Raw genomic sequence first — 17,205 nt, 5'->3', positions numbered from 1 at the left:
GAGGGTGTTAAATGGGATATAATAGGGCTCAGTGAGGTTAGGAGGACAGATGAGGCCTATACGGTGCTACAGAATGGGCACGTCCTTTGCTATCAGGGCTTGGCAGACAAAAGAGAACTGGGAGTGGGATTCCTAATTCACAGAAACATAGCTGGCAACATAGAGGAATATTATAGCATTAATGAAAGGGTGGTAGGTATTGTAATTAAACTGAATAAAAGATACAAGATGAAGGTAGTACAGGCTTACGCGCCTACATCCAGCCATGATGACGCTTCAGTTGAAAGCTTCTATGAAGACGTGGAATTGGCAATGAGTAAGGTAAAAACACAGTACACTATAGTGATGGGCGACTTTAATGCAAAGGTAGGGAAGAAGCAGGCTGGAGACCAGGAAGTAGGAGATTATGGCATCGGCACTAAAAACGCCAGAGGAGAGCTACTAGTAGAATTCGCAGAACGCAATAATTTGCGGATTTTGAATACCTTCTGCCGAAAACGAGAAAACCGCAAGTGGACATGGAGGAGCCCTAATGGCGAAAATAAGAACGAAATAGACTCTATAATGACCGCACACCCAGGAATCGTGCAGGATGTGGAAGTGGTTGGCAAGGTACGATGCAGTGACCATATAAAGGTACGGTCTCGAATTCGCCTAGACTTGAAGAAGGAACGACAGAAACTGATACGCAAGAAGCCAATCAATGAGCTAGCACTGAGAGAGAAAGTACAGGAATTCAGAGTGTCGCTGCCGAACAGGTACTCAGCTCTTAGTGAGGAAACCAACCTTAGCGTAGATACAATGAATGATAATCTGACGAGTAACATTACGGAGTGTGCAGTGGAAGTTAGAGGCAAGGTAGTTAGACAGGACACTGGCAAGCTTTCCCAGAAAACGAAGAACCTAATTAATAAGCGTCAAACCATGAAAGTGTCAAGTACAACAGACGAAATAGAACTGGCAGAGCTTTCGAAGTTGATTAATAGACGTAAAGTATGTGATGTAAGAAGGTATAACATGGAGAAAATTGAACACGCTCTGGAAAACGGAGGAAGCTTCAAAGCAGTGAAGAAGAAACTTGGGATAGGCAAAAGTAGGATGTATGCACTAATGGGCAAAGAAGGCGAAATAACTACCAATATAGATAAAATAGTTGAAATAGCGGCGGAGTTTTACAGAGATCTGTACAGTAGCCGAGACAACCACGACCTTAATACTATAAGAACTAGCAGTAACCCAGACGACACCCCACCAGTAATGATAGAAGTCAGAAAAGCTTTGGAGAGCATGCAAAGAGGCAAAGCCGCTGGTGAGGATCAGGTAACATCAGATCTGCAGAAAGATGGAGCACAGATGGTGTTAGAAAAACTAGCCACCCTGTTTACGAGGTGTCTCCTGACGGGAAGGGTACCAGAGTCTTGGAAGAACGCTAACATCATCTTAATACATAAGAAAGGAGATGACAAGGACTTGAAGAATTACAGGCCGATCAGCTTGCTCTCTGTAGTGTACAAGCTATTTACAAAGGTAATTGCTAACAGAGTAAAGAAAACATTGAAATTCAATCAACCAAAGGAACAAGCAGGATTTCGAACAGGCTACTCAACAATTGACCGCAATCATACTATCAATCAGGTAATAGAGAAATGCTCAGAGTGTAACCAACCACTATACACAGCCTTCATAGATTACGAGAAGGCGTTTGATTCAGTAGAAATATCAGCCGTCATGCAGACACTGCGGAATCAGGGCGTAGATGAAGTATATATAAACATTCTGGAAGAAATCTACAGGGGATCAACTGCTACCATAGTGCTTCATACAGAAAGCAACAGAATACCAATCAAGAAGGGTGTAAGGCAGGGGGACACAATCTCCCCAATGCTATTTACCGCGTGCTTACAGGAGGTTTTCAGAAGCCTAGAATGGGAACAGTTAGGGATAAGAGTTAATGGAGAATACCTTAGTAACTTGCGCTTCGCCGATGACATTGCATTGCTGAGTAACTCAGGGGACGAATTGCAACTCATGATTACGGAGTTACACAGGGAGAGCAGAAAGGTGGGTCTTAAAATTAATCTGCAGAAAACGAAAGTAATGTACAACAACCTCGGAAAGGAACAGCGCTTCGAGATAGGTAATAGTGCACTTGAAATTGTAAAAGACTATGTGTACTTAGGGCAGGTAATAAACGCAGAGCCTAACCACGAGATTGAAGTAACTAGAACAATAAGAATGGGGTGGAGCACATTCGGCAAGCACTCTCAAATTATGACAGGTAGATTGCCACTATCCCTTAAGAGGAAGGTATATAACAGCTGTATCTTGCCGGTACTTAGCTACGGAGCAGAAACCTGGAGACTCACAAAGAGGGTCCAGCTTAAACTGAGGACGACGCAGCGAGCACTGGAAAGAAAAATGGTAGGTGTAACCTTGAGAGACAAGAAGAGAGCGCAGTGGATTGGGGGACAAACGGGGGTTAAGGATATCATAGTTGAAATAAAGAAGAGGAAATGGACATGGGCCGGGCATGTAGCGCGTAGACAGGATAACCGCTGGTCATTAGGAGTAATTAACTGGATTCCCAGAGAAGGAAAGCGGGTTAGGGGGAGACAGAAGGTTAGGTGGGCAGATGAAATCGAGAAGTTTGCGGGTATAAATTGGCAGCAGCGAGCGCAGGACCGGGTTGACTGGCGGAACGTGGGAGAGGCCTTTGTCCTGCATTGGACGTATCCAGGCTGATGATGATGATGATGATGATGATGACTGTACGATAGTAATCAATACTTAATGCTTATCGATTTCTTATCAATCTGAATTACCAGCATTACAGCAAGAATCGACATTGAACTTGCGAGATGCCAGTGCAATATCGTAATGACAATGGCGTGATGCATTGGCGTTACAGCAGTTACTGCTAGCACCAGTGCTACGCAGATATAATGCCTGCGTAGCTTTTTTTTTCAAGGCAGCGTCAGAAGCTGGCGGGAATTATGAATGCTAAACTAACACGCAGCATGCCTAGGTTGTACTATTGCTCAGATCCTCTTTTTTATTATTTACATTCGTTTGGTGGTCGCTGCCGATGTCAGTGTTTCTGGTCATTCTTAAATTTATAATATTATTGCCTGTTCTCCTCTTTCTGGGGTGGATATAAATTGTCATCTTTGGCGCACACCAGCCTACCGTGGCCCATGATGTACGACTATGGTCCACCCATGGCCGGAAGAAACGGTTTCACAAGGTAAGTGGCAATGGTTTCACGTTATTCTTGTTATGAATTGACATCATATTTTTCCAACCCTCCCCCCCCCCCTTTTCCTACAAGTGCTAGCTTTGGTCTAGAGCGAATCGAGGAGGCTAACGCGATCGCCGAATACACAATACACCCATAGAAGCACGGAAAACTTGTTCAGCTTTGTTCGTAATTGATGCAATTGTTTGCAAGTTGGTTTCATGAACATATTTTTTCCTACCCGTAAGATATCACCAAAAAAGCACGAATGTATTTCACCCACTCACTAATAGCAATCAAATACTTCTGCAACTTACTACAAATTCGCTCACTCCAACTACAATTGCTTGGAGCGTCGAGAATTGCCACCTTGAATGCACATATCCTAAATTGCTAAGGAGAGTGCAATCACCCACCATTTAAAATAGAAATAATTGTGGCACGCTAATTTGTATTTACGAGTCAACTTTTTCTGTGCTCTATTTGGCACAGTGCTTCTATCTACAAGCACCAAACTTCGGCGTCGTGTTGTCGAGGACCCCGCTTAAGCGTTGAGGAATTGAAAAAGACAATAAAGGCATACGATGTGTGAGTAGAGTGCTTAGGGCCCAAACAACGAAACGTTCCTTTCCTTTGACCGCGTCCTCTCCTTACGTGAGGCTTCCTTACAACCAAGTACCGACGGAGGAAGCAAGCGTACTCTGAAAGCTCCCTTAACCCGTCCTCGCGGGAGGAATGGTTGCCGCGCTACTGCGTTCGAGATTATCTAATATAAGCTTTGCTCACAAGCGTTTATTCTGTAAAAAAAAGTTGGGTCACCACATCACTTCCAAATTGAAGTGTTAATATAGAGACGCGTGTACGCTTTCTTTCAACTACGATTACTGAATGTGAAAAGCCACCGTAGTCGAGCGCAAAACGTGGTGCATTCTAGCAACACTGCGCGCCATCGTGTCTGGCACCGTGCACGCACGCTCGCCGCTCGTGTCTCCCCGCAGAGGTGGGGTGGAAGGGTTGCCTCGAAAACGAAAACATCACGTGGGCTAGCTGTGAGGCGAAGCGCTCGTTCAGGGCAAGGAGCGGACCTAAGGGCGCATGAAGGTAGCCCCAAAGCAACCTTAAGCTGAGGAAGCGCCAAGGAAGCCTTCGCCGAGGGCTCCTCAGTGAGGAAGCTTTCAGAGTGACATAAGGCGGCCTCACAAAAATGAAGGCTTCCTCACTGAGGAAAGGAACGTTTCGTTGTTTGGCCCTAAGTGCTCCATCGGAAAATTATCTTGAGCACGTTTGACGCGTACCTCGTGTATCGTCATACAGAAAGAATATTACCCTGAGTTGTGTAAAACAGATTCGTGAACACCCCAACAAGTCCACAGTAGCGTAAGGGTAACTTAATTCTCCAATTGTATTGTAGCGTTGTAATCGAGGGCGTCTTCAGTGGGTGACACACCAGGCCCATGCATCCTTCCCGACTTCGTTTTTTGCCAGAGCAAGAGCAAAAAATGATCATTTCAAGCGGGGTAACCCCCCCTTTCCCCGTAATCAAGGAAGTGCCCTACTGTGCCCCAAATAAAATTGCTTGCTATGTCCATGGCTACTATGCATACTATACCTTACGTCACGCAGCTTGCACAGGGTGTTTACAATATATGATATGATTAGCGTACCACCGACTGGCTTGTTTGCACAAAAACTTAGTTTTGCACATGCTTACTTATATATTTCATTTATCTGCAGCCGTTTTTGCAGCGACGTTATGTCATCACTTCACATTTGAAAGGAAGCTCTTTTTTTCTATAAAGCAATTCATTTTATTGTATCCTATTTATTTAGTGCAGCCTCTTCCTACCTTGACAAACGCCTCCGCTCACAACTTTCTAGTAAGCTTTGCTTAAAATACAAACTTAAACATGCTTACTACAAAAGCTTGATATAGGTGAGTTAGTGTTACAATGTTAAGAAAATCCATGCGAAAATAAGGGAAGACTCGAACGGATCTTGTCTGTAAGTTCCCGTCCTGGTTTTTGTATATTTAGTATACCTTCATTCTAAATACGTGCTAGAAACCTTGGGATATGAAAGACCATCAAGTGACGCCTTGAGATGCGGTTTTTTTTTTCAGTTCTTATTAAGCACGTGTGTTTGCAAAAACCAGGACGGTGTCGGGCCTGACCAATGACGTCCAAAGCTTTAGGGCACTTTCGGCACGACTTTTATGTAACAACTTCTAGATAATGTATGCTCAATTTCATAATGTAGCCAATCGTTATGTGTCAAATATGCATGAACCGGGAAAAATCACTACTTACTTTCTTTCGACGGCAGCGCAGCCTTTTCCTGTATTTCAACCACGTCATGTTCACTTTCCTCACTGTCAGAACGGCTGAACAATGCAAGTGGAGTGATCCTTAAGTTATGAGCTAGAATTCCCTGCTGGAATGTTCAATATTTTAGTCAATTTACATAACCTTTTTGACAAACATAAACAGTCGTGTGATTATGTTATGTGTCATTTTAATGTAGGTACGCTTTCGCATGCATTCTCTCTGTATTTTAACTTCCAGTTATTTTTTTCGCATGCCACCAAGCTTTTCTAAAATCCTGACTAGGATAGATAGTATATACTCATAGTAATCACTTTTTTCTGCAAACACCAGAAGCCGAGAAGCGCTATTGTGTATTATACAGCGCTATAAGTGATGAACCAGATTTTATGCTTACTTTTTAAAAATAAAGGTCGGCATATTCACTTGCTAAATACTGACCATTTACTTGTCATATAAATCACTAGTCTCTTAGTAAATCAAGCTAGTAAATGCAGGTTAGTAAAATATACTATCTAGTTAGTAAATTAACAGTGCTGACTTGAGTGGTTAGTTTGTTACTAAATTTTAGTAAGTTCCGCTAATAGAGGTTTACGCATATTTTGTTAAATGGGCGTCTGCGTGGCCATATCGAAATTATTCAATCACAAAAGCACAGGATAAAAAAACAAATTGACATGGCCATTGTCAACGTGATGTATTTATACTGTGATAAGTGTGCATCACAGCATGGAGAACTGACCACGTGATCATATGATCGAATCAAATTCACATATGACCATACATATGAGAATGCTCATCATCATCAGAGAATTTCATATGCTCATATAACTCCTCATACTCATATGAATATATGCTCAAATGAGTATGGGAACTCTTATGAACGGATCACGAAAACACGCACGCAAGCGCATGCATAAGTAATTTGAAGACTTGGACATAGATGATTTCTACTGTAGCAGCAGCTTGTAGCCTATATATACCCCTGCTTTGGGATCGCACACTACGTACTGGTTAGCAGTCACAGAATTTCTAAGATAATTGTTGCTTTCTACATATCATCAAGTCCCTTTTCTTTGCTTATGTGTGTGCCATTACATAGCAGGAAACTTCTATTCCAATGTAGTCAATGAAATAAAGCTTGCCTAAATTTCGCTTACTTTGTCACCATTACGGCAAAATGCACTGTGGCATATACGAAAGATCTGGCAACGTAGGTGGCTCAGCAGTTGCTCAGAAAAATTCTCCGGTTAGTAAAGGCTAAAGTTACAAGCTGTACAAGCTGCTGGTTAGCAAAAGTATGCCGCGAAGCTAGTCAAGACTTTCGGAAACTAGTAAAGACACCTGTTTACTAACTTATTACGAACATTTTTGTCAAGAGTGTAACTTAAACTAACATTCTATAATAATCATTCAATGCTTCACAGGGTGAAGTAAAATCGGAGTCGCGTTACGAGGTAGCTTCGTACGCTTCTCAAAGTAGCCGCCATGCGGCGTGATAAACCCTTTTCATCAGGTAATGAGGGAGCTAGCTTTTCATCGGGTAATGAGGGAGATAGGTTAGATTTTAGAGTCAGTAAGGAAAAATCAGCAGTCATGATTTTCAATGACAACGAAAGTAGTGAGCTTAGAATACAGGAGGTCACGCTAGAGATAACAGATAAATACAAATATCTGGGCGTATGGATAAGCAATGGGACCGAGTATCTGAAGGAACACGAAATATACGTGACGACTAAAGGTAACAGGAATGCAGCAGTCATGAAAAATAGGGCACTGTGGAATTACAATAGGTATGATGTTGTGAGAGGAATATGGAAAGGGGTCATGGTTCCTTGGCTGACGTTCGGCAATGCGGTCTTGTGCATGAGATCAGAAGTTCAAGCAAGATTAGAAATTAAGCAACGTGGAATAGGTAGGCTTGCTTTAGGAGCTCACGGGAATACACCAAATCAGGGAGTACAAGGTGATATGGGATGTACATCATTTGAGGGCAGAGAAGCTAGCAGCAAGATAAAATTTGAGAAGCGATTGAGAGAAATGGGGGAAGAGCGTTGGGCTAGGAAGGTTTTCAGCTACTTGTACATGAAGAATGTCGATACAAAATGGAGGAAGCGAACCAGGAAGTTGACTGGTAAATACTTAGAAAACAGCAGGTGGCCAAACCAAAAAGAACTATCGGTTAAGAAGAAAGTGAAGGAAACGGAGACTGACATGTGGAGAATGGGCATGATTGAGAAGTCCGCACTAGAGATCTATCGAACTTTTAAGCAGGAAATCGCCAAGGAAAGGATCTATGATAATACTCGGGGTAGTTCTCTACTGTTTGAGGCCAGGACGGGAGTACTGCGAACCAAGACATATCGGGCCAAATACGAAGGGGTAGACACAGTATGCAGTGCGTGTGGAGAGGAAGAAGAAACTGCCGAACACTTCATAATGTTCTTTAAAGGGCTTCACCCTATAGTTCAGGATGATGGCGCAGAGTTTTTCAAAGCACTGGGATTTAGGGACAGCGAGGGCAAAATAGACTTTAAGCGGGTAGACTTAACTAGAAGGAGGTTATCTGATTGGTGGCTAAAGTCAAGGCACGAGTAAAAATTAAATCCTTCACTGCGAAGTACGAATCCTCAACTTCATTATTTAAAGGAAAAAAAAGATAAATGTAATGGTTAGTTCACTAAGTATTACGGCTAGGTGGCATTAGCCGCCGCCCGATCTAAAGGGTACAGCCACATCCATCCATCCATCTATCCATCGTTCAGTGCCGCCTATCGAACGAAACTAAAAACACATTTTTTTCTGTCATGTCTTCTTCACCCAAGGAACGCTCAATAGCGCACCGTCCGAACACGGCACACGTCCTGCAGGAACGCAAGCGGTGTCCGTGTGCGCTGCAGGGAACGCTCATCGGCGTCGCAGGAAACGTAGCCCGCCAGTACAGTGTACACTTCTAGTACACTCTATCGCCAGTTCTCGCACGATTCAACAAGATATGGCGAAAGAGCCATGTTGCCAGACTGAATTTTCTAAAGTATCCATTGTGCTAAAAAGGCAGCGTTAGTGTTCTAAAACTTATAGTGTGACTTGAATTTGTGCACGGGGTGCCTTCTTGCATCTGCTGCGTTATTAAATGCGAAGCATTTCTTGGTGAACTTCGGTGATATTGAGAGTATCTATCTATCTATCTATCTATCTATCTATCTATCTATCTATCTATCTATCTATCTATCTATCTATCTATCTATCTATCTATCCGCTTACGAGTTTTAGCTCGCCCGGCCGCTTCGATAATGGTATCGATACCAAAACTCATATGGAATAACATGATGTTGTGAAGAGCATAAAGGACTAATCATAACATGAAAATAATGACATATAGGTCATCAGTGTCATGACTTACAATTTCTTGTTTTGCTGCTTTTGCGGTGGTTTCATACGCATGACATAAGATGAAATCAGTATGGTATGACATGACTGCATGGGGAACATAATCTACAGATTTTAACGTGAAAATCGTGACATGCATGTCATGTAATTCATGATTACACGCCATGCTCATAGAGCACTCACGGCTGTTTTTCTATCTTCCCATATACCACATTTGGTGTTACGGGACGTCAATGAATGACAAAGGTATATGACTGGTGCATACATGATAATCTATATGCGTGTCATGTAAGAACATGACAACATACCACGCTCATGATGCACTCACTGTCGTTTCACTAGCTTCACATATACCAAATTTGGCATTACATGACGTGAATGAACGACGTCGAAACATTATCGACAATCATGACATGCGTGTCATATAACATGACCACATGCTACGCACATGGCGCGCTCATTGCCGTTTGCTCGCTCCGCATATACCAAATTTGTTATCACGTAACGTGAATAGACGATGAAGGTAAATGACCCGTTCAAACATTACAATCATCATATGCGTGTCATGTAAAACATTACTACATGCTACGCTCATAGCACGCTCGCGGCCGTTTCGCTATAGCTATACATATATTGAATTTGTTATCATGTGACGTGAATAGACGACGAAGGTAAATGACACGTCCAATCATGATAATCAGGCCATGCGTGTCATGTAAAACATGTTTATATGCTAGGCTAATAGCGTGCTCAGGGCCGTTTCGCTAGCTCCATATACACAAAATTTGGCATTGCGTGGCGTGAATAGACGACGAATGTAAATTACACAATTAAACATGATAATCATGACATCGAAGTCATGTACGGCATAATTTACGCCCATCTTCTTACATTGTGCTGATTTTAAAGTGACATATCAACCTTTCTCATTCGTGCTTCACCTAGAATCGGTTCCTATTACACGTAACATCTGCCTTTTTTTTTTGAGGGGGGGGGGGGAGCTGGACATCTGAAGTATGGCTGGAGGATGACGATGCCGCTGGGTGGTCCCGTTAACAGGATAACAACGCCCCGCCGCGGTGGTCTCGTGGCTAAGGTACTCGGCTGCTGACCCGCAGGTCGCGGGTTCAAATCCCGGCTGCGGTGGCTGCATTTCCGATGGAGGCGGAAATGTCGAGGCCCGTGTGCTCAGATTTGGGTGCACGTTAAAGAACCCCAGGTGGTCAAAATTTCCGGAGCCCTCCACTACGGCGTCTCTCATAATCATATGGTGGTTTTGGGACGTTAAACCCCACAAATCAATCAATCAACAGGATAACAACTAAAAAATTTGCCCGCAAATTATGCAAGGTTAGATCAGCTGGCTACCTGCAACATCCTTAATCTTACCCTTAAAAAATTTAGCAGATCGCACGTACTTTAGGTATCAAGGAGATGAGAAGCATGCGGACGAAACGTGATTATTTTGTAAATTTTTATTGAGACACCCGTCATGAAATGACACTAAATGTAGATAAATGTATTGCATGCAGAGACAGATGTTGAAGAGTTGCAAATGTTATAAAACCAGTTTTTTTTTGCATTTGCGTAACGATGCCAACAGAAAGATAAGTATTAGGAACACCAGAAAGGATAAGCTGATATGAAGTGCTCGTGCTCGCGAGGATGACAGCCCTGTACACTGCTACATAAAAAAACAACGTCATCGCATGGGACCTGACTAGCAATGACGTTAACCCGACGTAACGGCTGTATCATTGGAGTACATATGTAAAGTTCATAAAATTACGTAGCCATCACTGAAACAACAAATAGCGTTTCAGGAATATAAGGGATTATTTGTGAAGTACTTTCGAGACGTGGCGTGGTTGTGTGATGGAATGCTTAATTGGCCCGAAGAACGATTGATTTCGATTCCTCAAGTGACCCTCACGTTAATTATTTGCTTTCATCGGGTCAATGCTGCCGATGTGAGTTTTTTCTTAGCGCTCACAAGTTAAAATTTTCCATGGATGTTCTCGTCCTTACTGGGTAGATAGCAAGTATCAATCACCAGTTGCACATACCTGCCTGGTGGTATGTACCACTGTCTGGCGGGAAACGTTTGACAATGTACGCGATGGGACCGTGAAGTAATTAATGTCTTGACAAGAACGTCATATTCGTCGAACTACCTTGCCCTCCCATGCTGATTTTGGCTCACGCCAAGTTAAGGGGGTGATCACGAGAGCACGCAGACTTAAGCAGCTGGATAGTTAGATACGTAGATAGCCGCCAAAAACGCTTGCAGTGCACAACGAAACGCTTCGCATTTAATAGAAATGAAGGAATAAAGACCCCAAGAATTGTACGAGATGCCGGCGCTGTGTTGGGGAAATCACCTAAAAGGGTGATCACGAGAGACGGCACACGTAAATGGCTCGATAGATAGATAGATAGATAGATAGATAGATAGATAGATAGATAGATAGATAGATAGATAGATAGATAGATAGATAGATAGAAAGATAGATAGATAGATAGATAGATAGATAGATAGATAGATAGATAGATAGATAGATAGATAGATAGATAGATAGATAGATAGATAGATAGATAGATAGAAGTGCTTGCAGTGCTCAAAGAAATGCTACGCATTTAAAATCGCATTTCGTTCATCAAGTAACAAGGAGCAGCATGAGATATCAGTGGGACCTTTTCAGCTGCGAGATATCGAGGAATCGAATTTCTATTGATTGACACACGATCGCACTTGTACGGCGCTGATGTCTGCCATGGTGGATCAGTGGACATCGTACTCGACTGCGTACCCGAAAGTCGCAGGCTTGATGCCCGCCGCCACTTCCGTGGCATTTGCATCTGGGTGGAGTTGAAGTGCTCATGTAATGTTCGGCGTCAGCGCACGTTCCAGAACACCAAATGGTTGACATTCCCATTGCCCTCCCTTATGCCTTGTTCACACTGAAACATCTGCTTTCTACAGCGACCGAAATTGCTCTGCCGCCGAAACGCAGCGTCGTTCGCACTGGACGCGCCCCGCGCTGCCGAATATGCCATCTACTATGGGGCGAACGCGGGATGGATGCGCTGTCACCCGGTTGTTGTCGCGGCTTGCAAACGCTACTACGCTATCCGGTGGTGTATACTTCGGCGATTCTCGTACGCAAGAAGCAAGAAAAGATAGTACTGCTTACTTTGCTGGCAAGTGGATGTCTTGTAATGCATGGAGAGCAGAAAAACCACCAACGCCAGCGGCGTTGGTGGGTTCGTTTTGCTCTGCAAGACCACAACGAGCTCGGTCACGCCAACAGCAAGCTCGGTCACCTCTTTCACGAAATACGGAGGCGAAGTAGACACAGAGTAGGTTAAAATCCCGTTGGTTTCAACATTCAGTTACGTGCACTGCGGCATAACAAGTGAGTAGGGCTTCGCTGCCATTTTTCAAAATTCCTTGACTAGCGCTCCTATTGGTCCGCGGTGACCGATTCGGCGGCAGACACCGCAAAAATCGGTCCGAGAGCGATCGGCGCGGAGAAGGCCCTTTCGGCGGATCTCGCCGCCGCCGAACCGGATTCGGAGCACTTTCGGCGGCCGGAATGCTCAGTGTTAACGTGGCCTTACGGCGTCTCTCATATCGCCGGTTTGTAAAACTAAACACCAATAATTATTGCTATTGCTATCGATATCAAGAAGGCCATGGCGAGAACTCTACAAACTTATTGATGGCAATGTCATTGATGGAGACTTTCTCCGAGACCAGCCTGAAGAACACGTTCATCGAACAACTGATGAACACCTGCTTTGGGGGAATAGGGGATATGAGAGACTTATAGCATTGCCAGGACGCTATTAAAACGCCACGCGCTTCGCAGTAGTACTGCGCGTCGCCCACTCCATGGGCTTCAGAAGCGGCAGTCGTCGCGGTTCCCGGACAGAGGGCGATGGACCATTCTGCGTGCGTGAGGGCTATGCATCGCAAGATTGAAGGTTACAGGAGAGAGCATCTCCACGTGAATAAGTGTGCCGTGCTGTTTCAAATGCAAAGCACGTTATGTGCTTGGGCTGTCGGCATTTCCTGGCGTGTTCACGTGTCGCGCAAACGAAAGCGGCAAATAAGAATATGCGTTCGCTGCTCGCGCTACCATCACTTCAGTGAAAACGTAGCCTGTGCTTCAGTGACAGACAAATAAGAGGGCGTGTTGGCTCAAGAAAAGCTCTGTTTCCGCGACAGATGTTGGTTCCGATGCTGTCAGTGGCAATGACTTGTATGGATGAAATGAAACCTGTACGGCCGTAAAACAACCCATTAAAGTCGTAAACTACCAGCACTGTCGTGACGCTCGCAAAGACCACAGTAGAGTGACGGGAGTAGGTATCTACTCGCATATGGGTCTGCCTGCAGTAACCAATAAAATATTTGGTACCTCTGATAAAGTTTCGGAACTGTGTGCCGCAAATTTCAACAATGGCTTCTTGGTACTAGCTGTATACTATTCTCCCACCAGCTTCATTACGAACGTCATGTCCTTTTGCGCATTTTGTTAACCGCAAGGCCACCCGCAACAAGGCTACCTCAAGGTGACATTAATATTGACAAAAGCAAAAATACTGCAGATCCACGAGGTGAATTCTCATAATAGAGAAATGCAAAGTTCTAAGGTAAATAATGTGTACGTTGAAGTCGCCGACTTGTTTAGAGGACGAACACGTGAATGGACGTACGCAAAAACCTACTGACAGTCAGATACACGGAGAGAAAATGGTCTATTTTAAACCTATATGCGCATTCCACCGTATGTCAGACGCATTCACACAAGCCCGTCTTCCTCATGAAGCGCGAGAAGGCTTTCACTGCGTGTGGGCTGTCGAGACATGCGGATGGTGCTGTAATAGGAGCTGCACAGAAAGTGGCCGGTCATCCAGTCGTTGGCAAGTACGTGTCTGTCTGACGCGAATCAAGGACAGTTACACATCACGTATTCGATATTTTTATCAGTGCCGCAAACATCGCATGCCCCACTGTCATTCACTCCGATTAACGTGCCATATGCTTTCGTGACAGCAACTCCCAGCTTAAGGTGATCCAGAAGCACAGCTTCACTTCGGTGTAGGTCAGAGTTGTAGTGAAGGGTCAAGTTCATGTAGTTTGGTACGTCTTATGGTTAAAACGTTCCACTCAGTCAGTGTGTGACTGCAGTGAAATTACAGTCTCGCTCTCCTGTTTTTCTTTTCCTTGTATTTCCTTCTCCTTATTCGTCCCCTCTTTCTGTACCCCTCCCCCAGTGTAAGGCAGCCAAAGGTAAGCTTCCTTTGTTAACCCCCCTTCCTTCTTCCTTTCTGTTTGCTTCCTCTTATGTGCGCTAAGAACGCTCTATACGGTAAATAAAAGAGTTTTGCTGCTTTCTACCAATGATGTGCGTGAACGAGACCTTCTGATAGAGTCCAACAGGATATTTCTGTCCATCGTAACTCATCCACTCAGGTGAAAATCTCGCGAAACACTTCCTTCCATATGCTTCGTATTTGAAAACCACGTATTTGTGTACCAAGTAGAACGTATTTCCACTCAATTCACCGATGACAAAACTCCCTTTATAAAATAAAAGGATAACAGAACTCTGTTTCTTCGAGGGAGAAAGTTATAAATAACAGAAATAGTGGTACGCAACTGTATATATACATACATGTCTCTCTAAACTTAATTGTCTCAACTTATTGCAAAATAAAAAATAAAAACTTAAAAAATTTAAAAACAAAAAAGGAGCTGCGCTTAGAGTTTGCATCAAGCAGAATTCTGATCGCGGCTGCGTTTTCGTTTATTAGTTGTCTCTATACTGAAACCATAGAATGCTTAAAATGAAATTTACTTTGAAAGTCCGAATGAAAAATAAACTACAACTAGTGAATGTAGTGTAGAAGTGATTAAACATTGTCTGTCTATTCACTGTAAAATTTTTCAGAGAGATTGTGATGCATTACTTGCCGGCACTTGTTATGCACCAAGAAAACTTTGCGAAATATTTCAGTGAACAAGTCAGTGTTATCTATCATGATACAGTGCTTTCTATTTACCTGGTAAACTTACCACTTGTACGGCACCTCCTGGTAATTGGTGTAAAATTATAGATGACTTATGTGCAGAATCATGATACAAGTCACTTTCGAGTTCTTTGCCATTTAGCTGTGAAAGAAAGCGCCAGCTACGTATATTTTCCACGCACTACTACTAATTCTGGTGCAAAAACCATTAGAGTAAACTTTTTTAGCCTAATCTGTTCAAATCATCAAAATTACATCATTATGTTGTAGCAAAACTTGCATAAATCACTCTTACAAGAAAATAAATACAAACATAACAAAAGACAAAGTAAAACGTTATTTACTGCTTTAATCTACTGGTAAAAAAATAGAGAGAAGGTTATTAGAAAAAGAAATTGGTCTGAGAGTGAATGGTTAGGTCGTTATTAGGTGGCAAGGCAAGATGGCGTAACCGTCACGCATCCCAAAATAATACAAAAGATCATATCTGGTTCATCAGCTGGAAGTTACCAAACCACTGTTTAAAAACTTTCTCACTGATGATGTGCAATTCATAGCGTTGTGTCACTCACTCGGGCAAATTTACGAGATATATGTGTTGTTTCAACTAATACTTTTCAGAAATAGCGCGCACATGACCCAGTGTGCATCTTAGGGTATTTTTCTCTTCCTAGCATTCGGTATAAGACAACCTGCTTATAGCGCTCACAATGTTATTGTTATGGTGAAATACGCGTCTGCTGTCAATACCACGAATGCTCCAGTACACTGTTCACGCTTGTACTGCTCTTAGTTTTTGTGTGAATAAAAATACAATATGCTTGATCTACTCACAAATGCTTTCAAAAATACGTATCAGCAAGTACAAATGGTTTATCTTGAATACTTGCATCATCGATCTATCTTAGCCTACAATAATTTACATCTTGGCTGCTAAATAACTATGTATTCATATGTAAATAAATATTGAATAGAAAGTTGTGTTCATAGCAATTGTGTTGTAATGTGCATGTTGCAACATAAAACACTATGCGCCCTAAAGCAGAGCGTTAAAGAGTATACGAGTAGTTTCCTGATACCTCCTGAAGTAGCATGCGTGAGAGATTTTGGTATTGTCAGTGTATGGCATATGCCTCCGACAGTTATGCCCGCAATAAATAAGACCGGGAAAACACGGTAAAACATTACAAAGTGTCCTTGTGGTTTGACGCAGTAACACGCACTTTCGCATTATATCTTTGCGTGCCAGCACTATAGAGGAATTTAGGGTAAGGCAGCTATCTTAATATAAATTGTGAAGAATAATTAGGCAAACGATAATATTATAATGGCTGTCTCAATGCATATCTCATAAAAAAGGTGTAAAACATAATTATCTTATTGAAGTATTGTGAACGACCTCCAGCAGCATTGAGTAATGTCACTGGTAGACATACGATATCTGTATAAAAGTCGTCTGAAGAAGATGTAGACACAAGTTGTATATTTTCAGCCAGCACAGAGCTTTTCTCGAGAGTAAGGGTCAGATCATCATGAACATGCAATATGAGCTGGCCACTTTGATCTCTGCTTTCCACAAGCCTCGGGTACACAATGAGTCCTGCAAAATAAATAAACGTACAGCAGTGCGCAGCAGTTTTACTGGCAATTTTTCTGTATATTATAGGGGGGCTGGCTACTACGTACTGTATCGCAAAACATTACAAAAACTACAATTCTCATCGACGACACATAATAGACTTGTGGCCTTCATTGTAAAGTTGAGATTACGTTTATTGAAACACGCAGAAAAATAGCGTGAGGGTCGGTACTTACCAGAACAGTGCTTGTTGAGCAAGGCCGAGAAAAAAAAGTAGTAAGAGGTTGTGACAAATAGCAACTGAGGTTTTGCTCTGCAGGGGAGCCTTGAATTAAACTTCATAGTCACAAACGTGGGATATCCTGAGGCCACCACTTCAGTTCTGGTGGATAATGAAAAGAGCATGCCAATAAATGTGTCACTTATGCACCATGTTTCAAATACTGGGTAGGGCACATGAGAGCGGACTTAGAAAATGCAATCACAAAGAACCGTAAAGCTGGAAAGGTTACATATCTAGTAATGTGTGCAAGTGTACCTGTGCGCTAGAAATAAAAAGAAGGTACTGTGAAAATGCTTTATTTGTTCTCCGAAAACCCGAATAATTCAGATGAGATTCATCGATAAAACTCTGTGTTTTG

General features: G+C 42.8%; 1 protein-coding gene across 1 annotated transcript in view; it reads right to left on the bottom strand.

Moving 5' to 3' along the window:
• The window catches only part of LOC142768248 (uncharacterized), a 28,389-nt gene extending 11,461 nt beyond the window's left edge, over positions 1 to 16,928 (bottom strand). The window contains exons 1-4 of the mRNA XM_075870199.1: positions 16,801 to 16,928; positions 16,422 to 16,585; positions 15,032 to 15,127; positions 5,542 to 5,665 (exon numbers count right to left, since the gene is read on the bottom strand). Of these exons, the coding sequence (XP_075726314.1) occupies positions 5,542 to 5,665; positions 15,032 to 15,127; positions 16,422 to 16,585; positions 16,801 to 16,906 (490 nt within the window). The 5' untranslated portion in view covers positions 16,907 to 16,928. The remainder of the gene's footprint in view (positions 1 to 5,541; positions 5,666 to 15,031; positions 15,128 to 16,421; positions 16,586 to 16,800) is intronic.
• Positions 16,929 to 17,205: the final 277 nt, after the last annotated feature.

The sequence above is a fragment of the Rhipicephalus microplus genome, chromosome 8 (genome assembly GCF_043290135.1).
Source record: "Rhipicephalus microplus isolate Deutch F79 chromosome 8, USDA_Rmic, whole genome shotgun sequence".
NCBI classification, from domain to species: domain Eukaryota; kingdom Metazoa; phylum Arthropoda; class Arachnida; order Ixodida; family Ixodidae; genus Rhipicephalus; species Rhipicephalus microplus.
Note: the sequence above shows the minus strand (reverse complement) of the source record. Positions and strands in the feature narration are given on the sequence as shown.